Genomic DNA, 17,513 nt, shown 5'->3' with positions numbered 1-17,513 from the left:
CTCAGCATGCTTACCAGTGGGTTAACCCCGCTCCCTTTATGCCTCAAGTTGCTGCTGAGGACTGGATCGTGCACCCACTACCACTCAAGGACATGCTGATGGGTCAGGTAGGAGATGTCGAGACACCTGCTACCACTGTCACCTGCACCATAGACTCGTGGCGGAGAGTGACTAAACTACTGGGAGCCCCTATGCTCTATTCACCAGCGATGCCCCTTGCATACCACCCGAAACTATCGCTCTTAACGGAACGTGGATTCCGATCCATGTGCACCCGCGTACATCTTAACACCTGGGGCGATTTGTTTCAGGATGGACGGTTCCGTACCAAAGACCAGATCTTCCTGAACACTCCGCCGACGCCAATGGAGGTGTTCTATTATATTCGACTCCGTCAGGGTATGGGGGATATACTCCCTAGCTTCCTGGAGGAACCAGGCACAGTTTTGCCGTTGCACATCTTGCTTGTGTCGGACGGCAGACACTTGGTGTCGAAATTGTATGCTGCCATTCGTGAGCAACGCTCTCTGGTTCTGGCTAAGGCGCGAACTGCCTGGGACTCTGACCTACCGACTGCACTCACCGACGAACAGTGGAAATATTGCTGCTCAGTCACGGCCAAAATCTCCTCCAGCTGTAGACTGAAAATTATTCACTACAAGTTCGTACAGAGATATTACTGCACTCCAGTTTGGAAGCTGCGATTTCACCTCTCGGAGGACGATAGATGTGCGAGATGCCGGGCGGAGGGCGCGGATTTCCTCCACTTGGCCTGGGAGTGCGGAGCGATCCAGGCATACTGGGAGTAGGTACATGCTGCACTCCAAGTTATGATTGCTGGCCCTCTTCCCATGTAACCAGTGGTGATGTTGCTGGGATATACCAGAAATTTACCCAAGGCAGACCGTAGATATGTTGATGTTGCGTTGCTACTTGCAAAGAGAAGGATTGCTTGCAGATGGGGGAGGGGTAGGGCGCCAAAATTTAAGGAATGGCTGGACGATCTCACGTATTGCCAGGATCAGCATGGCGTTTATGCAGAACTGTTACCTGCCCGTTGTAAACCCAGTGACTTTTGGTCCCCCTTACAGGTATACTGGATGGCTCAAGCGACTCACAGCGACTCCTCTGGAGATGACGAGCCGATGCCGGGCTCGTGAGCGTGTATAGGTGCCTCACACCACACCCACCACACTATATTTCACATTTTAGAATGGGCCCTGACCCGCCCTGTCCGGGGTGGGATGGGACGATTATCGTTGGGGTGGCGTTGGGAGGTCCGGGATATGTACGGTTCACATAGCATCGCTTAGACGACAGGACTCTCTACTCCTTCTGATACTCTGACACAATAGGCCGATGAGAACGGACGAATGCGCTGGACCCCGCAGATGCAAGTCGTTAAGGATGGCTTCTGTGCTGATGAGCGCTACGCACCGGTTTCAGCTGTACTCTATTCCGACTACACTCACGCTGACTGCCATTAGGGTGCTCGATGGGACCACGCTCACTTGATACACATATGACACACTGCTGTTCAGGGTGACGTAGCTTGATGACTAATTGGGGCCAAGTCAAGCATGGGTCGATGAGACCGGTGATCATTCTCCACCCAGCCTGCCGAGATGCCTATGTATGAGAGTGAGATGGTGTCCCCGCTACCTCCGCCCCTGATTGGAGGGGGGGAGGGTTCCCTGTGGTATTACCTCTCATTTCAGGACGTTAAGAGTAGTGTTTGCATTATACCAGCCCTTGTAAAGATGATGATTATCCACTGTATGTACCACGAATATTGGTGTATTGGATTATTGCTGCTGTAACTGTCATGACTCTTTGTTGAATGCCACTAATAAAAAGGTTTAAAAAAAAAATATATATATATATATAACACCTAAACAGATAATATGCTCTTTATCTAATATTAATAATTCGGTACGATCATCTACTTTAAGGCTGCAACAATTTAGAACAACTTGCATGTTGTACTACACACTGGAAAAGATTTCCAAATGGTCCCCTAACAATATTTATAGTGATCGAACTAAGTGCCCTAAATGTTCAGCTGAAGCAGCAGATCTGGAACATATGCTGTTTTCTTGTCCCAACCTTAGGGACTTTTGGGGGGAGGTACACAAAGTCATGAAAATAAGAGAAAACCCAGCTGCCTTCTATTACCGCTTTAACAGTATTACTTGACATTCATCCTGTCCTTCTACCCTGGCCTGCGCTGGTGACGATCCTTATATCTTGCGCTAAATTAATACTGGCTAGAGCCTGGATTTGTCCCAAACCGCCTAATATCTGGGAATGGTGGACATTAGTAACTGAGATTTACTCCATGGAGCTAGCCCTGGCAAAACTTAGAGGAGCACGCTCATTAAGGAAATTTGAGAAAATTTAGGGCAATTTTATTATTTGAATCTCTTTCTTTTAAGACGCTTTGCATTTGGGTAGAAAATGAATTACGCTATAATGTGTTCCAAATGGAAATTACCAAATTAAGCTTTTGATAATGATCTAATTTTTAATTTGTTAAACCATGGTTGTCTCATTATGTGTACACATGTTTGTTTTCCTCATCAGTTTGTCAATAAAAAAAATTATAAAAAAAAAGCAGCACACATGGAAAAGCAAAGTCGAGGAGAAATAATGCCTTAACTTAAGACCAAGATTTTCCTGGTCTTAATTTGGGCGCTACCTCCTATGTACACCACCCTTTTACATAGGGAACAATGTCAAATACCATGGGTGTTGTGACAAAGCATCGCATGGAGAAGTGTGGCTCAGGGGTTAGAGGCGGCAGACCCGGAAGCTGAGATCGGCCCTGGACCAGGGTTCAATTCCCCGCCTCGGCGGGGCTTGGGCTAAAAATTCCACGGACTTGATAATTCTCGCTCCGGTACCTCCTTGACTCACGGTTTCACACTCTGCGACTCTGGGCAATAGCTTGCTTAATCTCCACAACGGCCCCTCGCGGTGGGATGCCTGGCTTTAACCTTGTGGATACCCTGCCGGGATATCTCACAGGGGAATACCAGGATGGGTTCCCTAAGCAAGCGCTGGGAAACCCACTGCGGGTAGCTGTGCGCTATATAAGCTCATTTACATTTACAACACACACTGCACGCCCCTTTAATGCTAAACATAGCGTGAAAGGGTGCCTTATGTATAAGGCAGAGTTATGCAACGTTAAGTGTCTTCACGCTGCCTTGTACATAAGGCAAGGGTCCTACTGCCATGGGAACGTCACAAAAAGTGACATTACTGTGATGATAGGGGCTTGTACATATGCCCCATAATGCGGGGTACCAGGTGCAGATATGCACCCAGGGCAGCTCAGAATGAAAGGGCTCCATCCAACTGTAATTGCGGCGTAAAAGGTTTCTGTGAATCACTCAAAATTACAGGTTTATAACAAAAAGGGGAAATCTATCATTGGAGACAGGTGGCCTTAGAAGTAAATATGAAATTATATTGTTAAAATCTAAATCACAATTCAAACACACAAAAACTGGACACAGTACTTTGTGGGGTTCATGCAACATATGAGGACTGAATGTAATGGGACTTAGGGTTAGAAAATTATTACAAAATGTGTATGTAATCTGTAGCATAGACCGGGTATTCAATTCATATTTGCTTAAGGCTATGGAGGAGTTGGAAGGTTGTTATGGTTCTGTGGATTTTAAGAAAACATTATGGAACGCTCAATATTTACATAAAGGACTTACCTCTGCTGCAGGCCAATAAACCTTTGAATCAAATCTCCTGTAACACGCATTTTTATACTGAACCCAGCCGGCTTCACAGTTACCTTGAGCACATAAACAAGTTTCCTGGGCACCTGCAATAACTGGCAGAGGATAATGGGTAGGAATAAAAATTGAAATGTAAGTAATTGGCTGAAAGATGGAATTACTAATATGCAAAGAGGGCAATTTTAACCATTCATTTTTTTCAACATTTCTTTTTGGAAATGTATAAAGCCATTATGTATTCATACATACACAAAGGAGAAACATTTCCATAAGAACCTACCCTCTCAGGGAAATATATAAGGAAAGAGGTTTGTGTCTGGGAAGGGGGTGGAAGAGAGGGTGATGCGCAGGCAAGGGTGGGCAGAAACTGAAACCTACAAGGGTAACGGAGACATACGGATGTCAGAGATCCAAAACCCCAAATATCTTAATAGTACTGTAATACAGTTCTACAGTACTTTGTAAATACATGAGCACAATGATGCCGTGTTACAGCAGTACATACATATAATTACACAATCCACATTGTTGAAAATTGGCCTTTTCACTAGGATCACCCCAGATTTTGCCTTCTGTTGCTGAACCCATTTTTGTTGGAAAGACTCTGCACTTTACTCCTGCTAACCGATCATAATGTGCTTCTGTTCCCCTCTCTACACATGATAAAATTGGTATACCTGATTCGCACATTTATTTTAGCGTTTATTTTAGCATTTAGCGCCAAGAAACCTCTCAGTGAATGTGCGCTTTATAAATATTTTAATTTCAATTTCAATTTTACTTGTAAGTTCTTACTATATGGTACCCAGTGCCAGTAAATTAAACATTACCAGTGGGCTGCAGAATTCATTGTGTCACCCTGTTAAGTAGCATTGTAAAACCAGTCTCCAGGCCAGACTCTGCACCCTGCACATTATGTTTTGAACTGCCATTTCGACCTGGGAAAATAAACCTTTTGACATTCCTAAACCTTCTTTTTTAGTTGTTATAAATCATTGCTAGGATAGGCCTTTAAGGCCCATTGTGCAAGATGCATTGTATTTACAACGTTACAAGGTAGTACATGTATATTTCATTCTTTACATGTCCTATCAGTGAAAAAAATAAACAAAGCCGGTTTACACTGTAGCAAAGCCCGCTCTCCCATACCTAAAAACGGATTTACATTATAACACATTATAACACTTAACTTCAGCTTGGAAATAGCTAGAAAATGATTCAAGGTCTCATTTTAATAGTGAAGTAAAGTACTATTTATTGGTAGAGTTGCATTTTATTTACCATTTTTACCACTTTTAGAAAGTTGCCATTTTTATGTCAGTGACCAGTGTCACCTAACCCCTGGAGGTTTATATGTATTGCTATATAACAGTGGACAAAGGGCCTTTGCCTCTACTTAACAGGATGGCCTGGGGAGGGGAGGGGCTGTTCCCAGTCCCTTCTTGATTTCAAAGGTAGCCCACACTGTCACTTGCAGCTCACACATGGGCCTGCCTATACTTTGTCTCTAAAGATAGTCTGGCACCAAACCCAGTAGTGGGTAAAAGAGCTGACCAGAACTGGCTTTTGGGGGGTAGGAAAAGACTCTCCCTTCCCACAGGCCGGCATATAAATTGACACCACAAACCTCTACTCAGACCATTTGTAGATGTGTTTGGATCAGGAGACAGACTACTATAATGTCTGAAGAATTTGTAGGAAGACTCGTCTTGCAATCAATCAATCAATCAATCTATTTATATAGCGTACTACTATCTCATGAGGGTCTCAAGGCGCTGAGGGGAAGGGTGTGCTGCTACTGCTCGAAGCGCCAGGCCTTGAGGAGTCTTCTTGTACCTGAGGCCCTGGAACTCTTTCCGGTGCCTGGCTGAAGGTTTTTTACCCGCCCACCTTACTAGCATCAGGATTCCCTTCTAGGTAAGTTGTGTGTTATACAGAGACACATGACATTACACAGCACAACAAAGCAACATAACATAACATAACATAACATAACATAGCATAACATACCATACATAACAAACCTGGAAACCTGGGACTTAGAAACCTTTTCAACTTCGTGACCTCTGGAGGACCAGGACCAACCTGACAAGCTGATCCCCCAAGGTGCTCTGCCACGGGGGAAAAGATGACATTTTATCATGCTCAGAGATTCAGCGGGACTTTGTGGAAAAGCTATCCAAACTTGTGCTGTCCTCTTCAGCTACAGCCTGCATCTGTGCCCTTCTGAAAGATTCCAAGCTCTAAAAATGTGGCAACTGGCAAATGTAGAAATCTTGACCGGGTAAAGGCATCAAAGGTGTCTGGCAAAGGAGTGGACTTCCTTGGGTTCAAAATTCCAATTTCTCCCACCAAAACCAATAGCTTCATTTGGAGTACTTCCAATCACTGTCCAACTCCTGGAGCCATATGCAGTTACAGCCTGCTGCCTTGCCCAGCTTTATATTTTTTACTTTTTCCTGGAGAGCTGCAAGGTAAAACCTCTGACCAGGTTAAATCTAGTTTCTGTAATCTTCCATGCTTAATCACAGTCAGCCAAAAATTACATCTAGGCCCTGTCTACTCTGACCATTTGAGGCGATTGGTTCTTAATGCTTTATGGCACAGTTTGAATTTTAACATTAACAATTAATATCTCAAGGGAAAGGCATGGCCGCAACTGTGAAGGTCTCTCTCTAGTTAAATCCAGGCAGATTGCCAGGTAATGCCGCACAAACAGGTGCCATTAATCAACAAGCATAAAGGGTCCATTCCTTTTGCCTGCCATGCCCTAAGGCCATGGGTAGACGCCTTGCTCTACAGTTTGCCATTTAGTAGGACCTGGACAATCAAACAGGATGACATGCAGTGGCAAGGGGTGACAATGCTGCCATAGGTCATGTTAAGCTGCGTCCCATTAGAACAGAAGTCACAGTGTACTCTAGCCTAGTCAGACCTGCACTCTGCAAAACAAGTGACCTTCCTCTCATGTCTTGTTGTATGGGTGCATATCTGGGGTACCCCACTGTTCACCGATCCGCTTGCAATGCATCACAGCTAAGCCTTACTTCACAACAGCGCCCTCTATGTCCTTCTCTGCAGCAGCAAATCCTGTCCAGTAGGCCTTCTCAGAATGATTATCCTACCCTGTGGAGCTCTTATTTACCAGAGTCTGCACCTTTCTCCTGCTGGACATTTCACAGTTTCAAAACAGGGAACGTAGGATTTTTCACCTCAAGGTCTTCCATTTGCTCCCTGATGCCTTTCTCGATAATGCAAACACAAGGAGATGATGGAGGGAGCGCTGAAACTTTTCAGACACTCACCCCCAGTCACAGATCTGGGTTGAATCCATTATCGTTCTTTAGCTCACTTGTCATCTCCCTGTGGTTGCCTTTCTCAATAATGCAAGTTGACTTGCCCTGTCGAGCTGTACCTTCTCAGAAATATTTCCTCTAATTTTCATCAAAGTCAAAAGATAAGCCTAGACCTGGCCAAAGCAACTGTTTATACAAGAATTGCTTTCCACCACAGTAGGCCTTAACTCTTGACTTTGCCTTGGTCCAGCGGGGTTTTGTTGTCATTTTATTTATTAAAATGTGCTCTATTTTTCTAAACTGGTTTGGGATTTTTCTTGTGTTGTGTTTTCTTACTGTTTGTGTGCTCGATAAATACTTGACACAGTGTCCCTATGTTCAGCCTGACTGCTTTCGTGCCAAGCTTCCAGAGGTTGAAGCACAGCCTAATTTAGTGACTTCTATGTTGCACCCTGTTTAGGATTGTGGCTTTTGTTTGAAAAGGGTTAACATCCCCTCAAACTAAAACCCAATTTCTAAAATTTTCTCATTTGACAGTTTAAAGTTTATATTCAACCGACTATAATATCCCTTGATATAAATGTCTTTTCTCTGGTTCCACTTTCTCGATTTTGATATTTTGATGTCATTTTATTGATGACCATTAACTCTACTTTTCTAAAGCAGTTTGGGTTTATTACTTTCTTCTGCTTTGGTACAGCAGTGATACTTTACACATACCCCTAGGTTAAGTCTGCCTCCTCCTTGCTATAGCTACAAGGTGGCTGAGTTCAGGTTAATATAGTGACTTTAAGGGTTCATTCTGACAAGAAATGTGAATTTTACTTGCCCCCTCAACACTTAACTCAATGTCTTACAAATGTAATACACCATTACCTATGCACACGCTTGTTTATTTCTTTACTGTCCTGAATTATTTCTAATGTTATCTTTTGTTCCCTATGGTTGTGATAGGGTCTTCTCCTTGAACAATAATCATTTGATACAAGTATGCAACCTTGCTTCACCGCCTCTAGCAGGAAAGTCAGCAGAATTTAGGAGGTTGTTATACTTTAAATATAAAAAAGTGAAAGACAATAGTGAAAGACTTTGCATTAACCAAACAGTTAACACTTGAAGAGTAACAACATTAAGGAACTTCCACTGGGGCACAAGTATAAAAGATGAAAAAAGTAGCATTGCATTTTTTAGTATAAGTTGCACAACTGATATCAAATCATGCAGCAGGATCCATTTTGAAGTGATTTTTTAATGATTAGAGATGTTACAGGAGGGTGAGAATAGTGTGCTGGGTATATGAGGTTTGGTTGTTAGTGATGCTATTATTAAAGTCGTTTTGTAAAGCATGCAGTGTGTTTTCCTATTGAATGCAGCGCAGTGTATGGAGGAAAATAATATGCTACCTTACTGTTATATTCCATATAGGTACCCCAATATAGGCTCAGGTTATATCCTAACCTTTCACCTATATTCTCCCCTACATTACATACATAATGGATTTTTTAGAACTGACCTTTTACCAAGTTACAGTACTGCTTACAGAACATGGGGTTTTCCATGAACAACAGCCTCATTTATTATACATGAGGATTCTTGGAAACTCAGCAGGACTACCATCTCTTGCATAAAAACTATGTATTAAGTTCATTCCCAACGTCATCCTAAGTCTGACAATGGTACAGCCAGGAAATTCCCCTGGGGGCAGTTGTAAGGCATTTTAGATTCCAAATGGATTTTCTTGATTCATGCCCTTATACAGGTCCAATTCATGTTGCCCTTATATAGGCATAGAAATCAAGCCCTTATTTAAGCATAGCCCATGCTACCCAAATACAGGCATGGCTACTTCCATCGGTTCACCAAACGTCACAAAGATTTCTTGGAAAACCAGCTTAAGCCGTTAGGGACTTCCCCTTGCTTGAATATTGATTTTTCCAAGAACTCAGTTAGTATTACAATGAACATCTATTCCTTAGGGGTTTATTCATATGCCCGACTTTATGTCAAACATGACATTCCTAAACTCCTTCAAGGTATAAATATACCTTCACTTGCTATAGCAAAGCACGGTGATTTGGAGCAGTTCGATGACCTACTAGCCGACGCAGCTCGCTACAGCAGGTGCCGAAGGAAGCCAACTCTCCAGCTGACACACTGATTAGGAAGCTGCCCCCCTCTGCTGAGAAATCCAGCTCCAGTGTTTCTGACTCCCCTTGCGGGTGGTGGGAGTTCGAGTCCCGAGACAGAGATACCAGACCTCCTTCATTCTAAGGTATGGAGCTGATTGGAACCTAGAGAAACCTTTGGTAGATTCTTGTCAAAAAACTAAACCTATGCCAAAGGCCATACTTACTTCTTCCCTCGTACTATACAATGGGGTAGGCATATTTTAGAAGCACCAGTTGAGTATTTTAGCCTATGTTATTTATATATGCATTTTTATATGGCTTATAAACCATACAATCCTATTACAGTAATTGGCACTCACAATTAAGTTGAGTATATTCGATAGGAACCTACTGACCTAAGTCCTACGTCAAATCTATAGGATATATTTTTCCAATGCGCAGAGCCTATTGGGAATATAGGAACTACACTACAGGAACACCTTTGGGTATATAAACATCAGATCTTGCTGAGACAGGAAGAGGAGAACAAGGACTTTCATGCTGACTCACTGACACGAGACGCTGAGGCTCCTGCATGCAGAAACTTCAGTTTGCAGTGGCCTCATATCCCTTGCGGGATGTTCAACTGAAGACCAATATGGGGTCCCATAATCTGTCACTTCAGGTAATAGGGTTGACTTAATCCTAGAGGGATTCTTGGCTTAGCACCTACACACATGCTAGGTACACTTAAAGAGCCAATGGGGGCCAAAAACATAACAAAAAATAAAAAATGTACTTACCTATGCTCTCCTCCGTGTTGGCAGTGCGGCGTTACATCATGGAGCCTCAGGCAACCCAGTTCTGCAAATCCAGATGCTGTTTCATGCTGCAGATGAGCAGCATGAGAGTAGCACCAAGATTGGCTTTAGAGGGCTGCTTCAATGCTACAGCAGCCAACGGAAGAGGTTTACACTGCTCATTTCATGCTGCCCTTTGCAAGACTGCTGGCCAAAGTGACATGCTCTATGTAAACTGGAATGAGCATCACTCCCCTTCTGCCAGTCAGTAGCATTGCCCCACCCTCAAACGCTGCTCGGACTTGGACTAGTGAAAAATAAAATGTTAATTAATTGTAACACTGTATTATTTTTCTCTTTTGCTACACTGGCAGCAGAGTGGTGATGCTCCTCCACTCTAATGAAGTTGCCGCCGCTGGTGAGTAAACTAAATGAAATACAAATCTCACAAGCAAGCAGAAGACACCTCAACTAGACAAATCCTGTCTCTGTACATATTGCAATAATATTACTTAAATACATAAAAGTTACAGGTTCAGACCTTTTAACGGTTTAACTAAAATCCTTATCATAGATGAAAAAATGCCTCTGCGCAATTCATGAGAAAATGCAGTCTACTACCAAGCAACTAAAATCAGAATTATGCCTACAGAATAGAGCTTGAGGTATCTCTCAAACACCAGCTTTATTTATAAAGGCAATCATTTTGCCTCAAATACATATACTACTCATTGCCATTTCTCTACTTTCATCGTTCTGCTCTGCTGCTTCTGACTGCTGTTCTATTCTTCATCCATACAGTATCTCAGTGTTGGTCTGCTATCTACACTATCTCTCATGGTCTGAAATGCCCCTCCACATCCAGTGGAGTAGCAAGACACTCTATTCCCATGCAAAATAATTAAAGAGCATCTCTTCCCGAGGTGCAGAGCGAACCTAACAATATTGGCATCGGTGTCACTGCACCTGCTGCACTATTGATAGCTGCACCCCCGCCACTTCTGCTCTCTTCCTTTGCTGCAACCTATCTCCATATAATCTTTCCCAAGGGAATCTATCACACCGTGCTGCTAAGCTAACCTTTGTTTCTAGAGTCTCTATATTGCCTTCTAACCTTCCTCTTTACAATTAGTCACTGGGAATTAATTCTATTACCATTCCTCTCGGCTGTTGCTCTTCTGCTATCCTGCCTGTATGGAGTGTGTTTCTCTGGACTGCTCGAATAATGTTTTTCTCTGCTTTTTCTCTCTCTCTCTCCTACCTCCTTGAAAATCTTTTTCTCTGCAGTTTGCTCACTTCTTCTGTCCTGGTAGCACTTCATACATGTTGTGCTGGCAAAGTTTTTAGAGTGGGGGTGCTGTTTTTAATGTTATGTTAATTTTATATAGCAAGTCATAAGAATTGTGAAAAATCCAAGAGTTGCTCCAAAATAAATGTAGCAAATGTGCCACAACTCACCGGGAGAGTGGTAAGGGTGTGGTTTGTGAATTGTGTGTCCCCTTCTGTAATATTTACATCGCTGGAACACATGTTGCGAGAGGATATTCCCTCATTTGTATGGGAGTGTGACCCCATTGAATGAGCGAATCACTTTGCCTCTGCACCCATGCCATTTTTTGGACATGGGTGCAGAGGTAAATAATACCCTTACATGGGCCTCGCAGACATCACTCTATAGGTAGGTGCGGTCATTCATGGGTTGCCATCTACACTGTGATGGATAAATTGGCATTCAATCAATCAATCAATCAGGGGTTTATAAAGCGCGCTACTCACCTGTAAGGGTCTCAATGTGCGGGGGAGTGGTGCAGCTCCGGATCAGTCGTAGAGACAGGTATTGAGGCTTTTCCTGGATGTGTGCAGAGTGGGGGAGCCAGGTCCTTGCTGCGACATAGGAGAAGGCTCTTCCACCTGCTCTAGTTCTGCAGCTGCATGGGGTCTCTGCCAGGGCACGGTCGGTGGAGCGGAGGTTCCTTATTAGTACGTGGGAGGAACACTCTTTCTTGAGGTATTTGGGTCCGATGTTGTGAAGAGATTTGTAGGCATTAAAGAAACAGCTCCATATTTCACTTGAATGCCTGCCCTCAGAACAGTGTGAGTTTGCACCCGCCCGGGGGGCAGTGCATTCTTTCTAACATGGTGCCCTTTCCCTGTTTGAACCAGGCATATCTTTGGAGAGGTGTGCCATAGCGCAAATATGGAAAGTGTGCCGTATACATAATACAGCCCTGGTGTGGCAGTACATTGTCATTTACAAACAACTCATTTTTCATTAAAATTCCCACTTAATTTTCACACAGGTAAAACAATACAGAGCCCAAACAATATATAATTGTGGAAATCAGTTTAAATCGAACATTTAATATTGTAATGTCTTGATTGTTTGGATCCTATTAATTTTTTTGTTTCCATCGCACTTTGGAATTGCAAAAAATATGCTTTTCTAATTCCTGGTGTCTTTTGAACTATGTGTATAATCTATAATAGGCATTTAAATGTTCTTGCATGTTAGAAAAAGACAGATGTCTTACAGCCTTTACTTTCATTTCCTGGATTCCAGCAAGATAGTCACTTTGGACACTTTTAGATAATCCTCCGACTTTGCAGTCAGAGAAATAATAATTAACATTAGTTTCTGACCTATCATTGAATTAACAGAAGTCATAGGCCGACATTTGACACTAAATGCACAGCGAATGTGACAAGGTAAACACAGTATTTAAAGGCATCTGTATTGCTCATCCACCTTTGGAACTCCAGCATGATTAATTAAGCAGGTCCTACTTCCAGTACCTATGCTTCAGACTGCACGCCACCGTTCTCTCCCAAGCATCTTCATTTATAGTCTCTCTTCCTCTTCATTATAACTATCAATAATGCAGCAGGTGCACTGGTACCAGGGCTAAGGGTGTAGGAGGGTGTAGGAGGGCCCCTGGTCTCAAAGTATACCTGTTTTCTACTAACAAATCGGGAGACAGGAGACCACTTTCCATGCTTGCATTAGGGCACATGTTGCAATTGCAATGGCACTGCACCTGTTGTCTCCCTTTTGGTAGCCACAGTTTTTTGGCCCTCAATTCAAGTGTCCCATTTTTTTCTGATCCCTTTGCAAACTACTGTGGACTTATGTGTTTTGTGGTATCTACCATATGCCTCGCTATATTCCCCAGGAAAATCTTGGCAGGTAAAACGCATCAGTTTTTAAGGGGGAAAAGGCCTGGTAAGCAAGAAGGTGAGAGTCGCCCCACTAATTGAAATACTCCCAGGAAATGCCCCAGGAATACAAACAAATGGTATAAAGTTAATTTATTACATTTTTTTTATCACCAAACCGCATCCTGAGCTGAGTATCAGTACTTGGCAGGGTCGTTGCTGCTGAGTGCCAACAGCGGGGAGGAGTGGTGGGCTGGGCACTTAAGTTTAAACTGCACATGCCACTTTGGGGAGATGTCTTGTGATGGCCAGCCTGACATGTGCACTTGAAACCTCTCTGGCACAGGTCTCCAGTCAGAGTCCTTAGGAGCAATGACAGAACCCACTCCACCCAATCCTGGTCCTTCTCTCAATGCTGGCTAACATCATGAGAACAGCTCAAGGATTGAGAAGGGGAGTTACCCGGGGCCCTCGCTGGAGGATTGAAGACCTGGACTGCAGCGAGGAGGATGTGCAGCAATGTTAGTGACTATTTTATTTACTTAGTTTGAATGCCTATGTGCTAATATGCTCTACAGGCCTATATTACATTACTATTTTGCAAGATCACTTAATTAAAAAGTTTGAGGCCCCTACCCCTTATCTTTCCTACATAGAGACCTTCTGGGAAAACATGAACATGCAAGCATTTCCCTTTCCCGCGATTTAATTATTCTAGAATTAAAACAAAATGTACTCAAAGTCCCTTCAGGTCGAATACAATTGGAAATGCGATCCTGAATTATGACACTATTGAATGAATAAAATAGCTACATGAGTAGACAGTTAGGGGCCGATTATGATCGCGGGCGGACTTGCGTCCGTCCGCGATCATTGAGGAGGAGGGGACGTCCGCATGGGCTGCCGAGTCCCCTCCTGTGCGATTAGGATGTGACCGCCAGGGTGGCGGTCACATCCTCTATTTTTAACATTGCGGCGGGTGCGGCTTCAAGCTGCACCCGCGGCAATGTTAAAAATGCACGCATTGCATTTGCATGCAGAAAGAGGCAGGCACCGCGCGGTGCCTGCCGCTTTCTGCATACAAATGCAGGGGGGTACCATAGGTACCCCCCATGTGCACCCACCACCCCCCTTTCACCTAGGGGGCCTGCAACGGGCCCCCGCAGTGAAGTTACACATGCTTTTCCACGGCGGAAAAGCCGCAGCGGAAAAGCATGTTTGCAGGCACATACTAATCTGGCGGACGGTGTCTGAGAGACACCGTCACCAGATTAGTGCTTTTCCTCCGCGGTTGTAAGCCAACCGTGGAGGAAAAGCTGCGGACGGAAACCGGGACCCACCAGCCATCCTAATGTGGCGGTGGGTCTTTGGTGGGTCCGCTGCGGATTTTCCGCATCCTCCGTGCCGGCGGTGGCTTCCGCCGGCCCGGAGGATGCGGAAAATCCGCAATCATAATGAGCCCCTAAGTGTGAGTTACTATCTAAATAAATAGATGAAGTGGTGTTTGTATAAGTGTGTAGGTGAGTAAATGTTAGTATAATTAATTGTTTGCATGAGTCAGAAGGATGTCTTTATAAGTGAATACAATGTGTGCTGGTGTGTAATGTTGAAATAGGCGTATATATTATTTGATAGTGTTCTGTTGATTATTCACTGCATGTAACACTGAATCTATAGGTAAGAGTTTATTGTGTTTTTATCCAGGAACCTAAATCGATATTCCTATTTTATGCCTTTGTACGGTTATAATCAATATTATACATATAATGGCATAAGAAATATATCCATATCTAGTTGTAGCCCATGCAGTCACATTAAGCAAGGCTACTTCCCCGGACTCCTAGAAAGCAAAATGAGTTTTCTAAACAAATGAAACCTCCTGCAACCTGGGAAATCCCCATGGCTTTTGTTTTGATTTGTCATAGAACTCCTGCGAGCACTGTAAGAACGTAGGTTGAAAAAGGTCTATAGCCAAGTACTCAAATCTCATAAAAACAGTGTGATATTTCTAATGGTAAGTTTCCAGTGTTATAAGTGAAAAGGTCTCCAACAGAGCCAATTTAGAAACAAATTATTTTATTTATTATAGAAATTAGTTCCAAAAATATATAAATCTTTTTTAGTAATATTTTTGTAGATTTTTTAAAAATTGATTTTTTCTTGTTTTTGTATACAGTTTGTTAAATCATTGATAATACATATACATTCATTCTGCAAATACTTTTGAATACACAGTGAATAGAAAAAGACAAAAGATGTTAGCAATACGGCAAGGTGGATCACAACGCGCGTTTCGGCCAAGTAGCCTTCTTCAGGTGGCCGTGTATTGCTCTGAGAGAGACTGAGAGAGACGCTCTCTTTTCTCCTGCTGAGAAATCCAGCTCCGGTGTTCTCAGCGGCCTTCGCGGGCTGCTGGGATATCGAGTCTTGAAAGAGAGATACCAGACCTCCTACATTCTATTACCCAGGTACGGAGCTGACTAAACCCTTAAAGAGAATTCTTGAGTCAGATTTTTGGCAAAAACCAAGTTAATTTAAACTGCTACTTACTTACTCCTTCCCACGTATTAGGCTTAGGTCAGGTACACCGGGGTAGGCGTATTTTAGAAGCACCAGTTGAGTACGTTAGTCAATGTATATATGTATGTATATATTTTATCCATTTTAAAGTATCTTATGGCTAAGAAACCATATCAATGCTTTTACAGTATTATTTCATAATACTCCTTTTACTGTACGCACTTTACTTTACATTAAGTATTGCAATTATGGCAATTCATTTCTCTTGCATGAGAAGGAAGACTGCTCAATAAATTACACCTTTTATTGAAAAACGCCCGTCTCTCTTTTCCCTGCACTCTGGTGAAACTAAGTACGCACGATTGACTGAGTGAAATACACACGACTCTAGAGATACACTCTTATTCTGAGGGAGCAAAGTTGTCATGTTTTATGGTTGTCAGAAGCTAATCCCTTCTTGTCTATCCAGGGAGGTTAAACTCCTCCTCCTTTATTCGAGAAAGTTTCTAGTGACCTCTGAGCTAGCTGGCAAACCTTAAGTCTAATATAGTCAGTAGAGAGCTAGACAAACTCAGTCCTACGTCTACACTGCTGAATATATTATTCCAATGTGCAGAGCCTATTGGGAATATAGGAACTACACTACATGGCGACCACGTGGGGCAAGGCGATAAATCTAACGCAAGACGTTAGAGTAACTCAGTTGTGCTTTTTCACACAGACCCTTTTTCCCGTAAATACTCCAAAAGACGTCTGGAGTGGGTGAAAGGTTAAAATCCGCCGGAACTTAGTAGGAAGAGATTCCTATGTATAGTTTTTGGTTTATTCAACATTGAAGGATACAGTGTTCCAAAATATTGTGCACCTAATCTTTGTTTCCTTGAAACTTGATCTGCAACAAAAACCTTTCTGCCAGTAAAATGGGGGAAAGTAAAGACGAGAGGGAGGCAGCTAGAATAGCAGCCCGACTCCTGGTGGAGGACACAAGTCTCCTGCAGACTGACCCAAATGCTATATTCATTCCGGTCAACATAAGAAAAACGATAGCTCTTAAACTTATAGAAAACGGACTGACATCACGAGGTGGTACAGTCATATTCGTGGTAGAGGCCCATGAATATCGGCAGACAGAGGTATTCTATTCATGGATAAACTTTCCAGCAGCAAACGCTGTAACACACGAGTTCCACTATTACAAAATAGAGGAACCTCCAGATGAATACACTCCTTTCGAGGAGGTTGAAATCCCATTAAAATACCAAGAGCACCTGCTCTGGTTTAAAGGCGCCCTAAAACATAATGATCACATCACCAGGCTCGGTCCACTAGGTAGACCAGGAGCAACGTGGCCGGTTCTAACCAGCTACACACCACATCCAGACATCGAAAAAATGTCAGACCGGGAACTTTTAGTCCTGCTAAAAGTACTAATTAAAATACATAGACAATTAGTCCAATATGTAATGCGGACTTCAACAGTCCAACCAGCTGTTAACATTCCACAGCTGACCCCTCATCAGGGAAACACAAACAAAATTACACCACAGAACATACAATCATGTCTTGGTAAAACACCCACAAAACGGGAATAAATTCCATTCTGGCTAGCACAAAAGATAACTCAAATAGAGGCAGTATTTCCTGATACTACCCCTAGTGAGAAACACAGAATTCTGACTATCTGCCTTCCAATGGGGATCGCACCACATGTGGAGGATTGTGACACTTGGGGCACAGTCTTTGCTTCCATTTACACAAAAACACATGGTGGTCCGTCCATGGCAGTAATACCAGATGTACTAAGGCAGATTCAAAATGAATACAGTCCAGAACCTGCTTTAACTCTGGGTATGAAATTACTGAAAGACTTCAAGCAGG

The 17,513-nt window shown here is 43.0% G+C and overlaps 1 protein-coding gene across 1 annotated transcript in view; it reads right to left on the bottom strand.

The window, feature by feature from the left end:
• The window catches only part of LOC147734872 (alpha-N-acetylgalactosamine-specific lectin-like), a 231,780-nt gene that overhangs the window by 192,028 nt on the left and 22,239 nt on the right, over positions 1 to 17,513 (bottom strand). Inside the window, exon 2 of the mRNA XM_086952518.1 lies at positions 3,732 to 3,853. Coding sequence (XP_086808644.1) covers positions 3,732 to 3,853 — 122 coding nt within the window. The remainder of the gene's footprint in view (positions 1 to 3,731; positions 3,854 to 17,513) is intronic.

Source organism: Lissotriton vulgaris, chromosome 1_2, assembly GCF_964263255.1.
Source record: "Lissotriton vulgaris chromosome 1_2, aLisVul1.2, whole genome shotgun sequence".
NCBI classification, from domain to species: domain Eukaryota; kingdom Metazoa; phylum Chordata; class Amphibia; order Caudata; family Salamandridae; genus Lissotriton; species Lissotriton vulgaris.
Note: the sequence above shows the minus strand (reverse complement) of the source record. Positions and strands in the feature narration are given on the sequence as shown.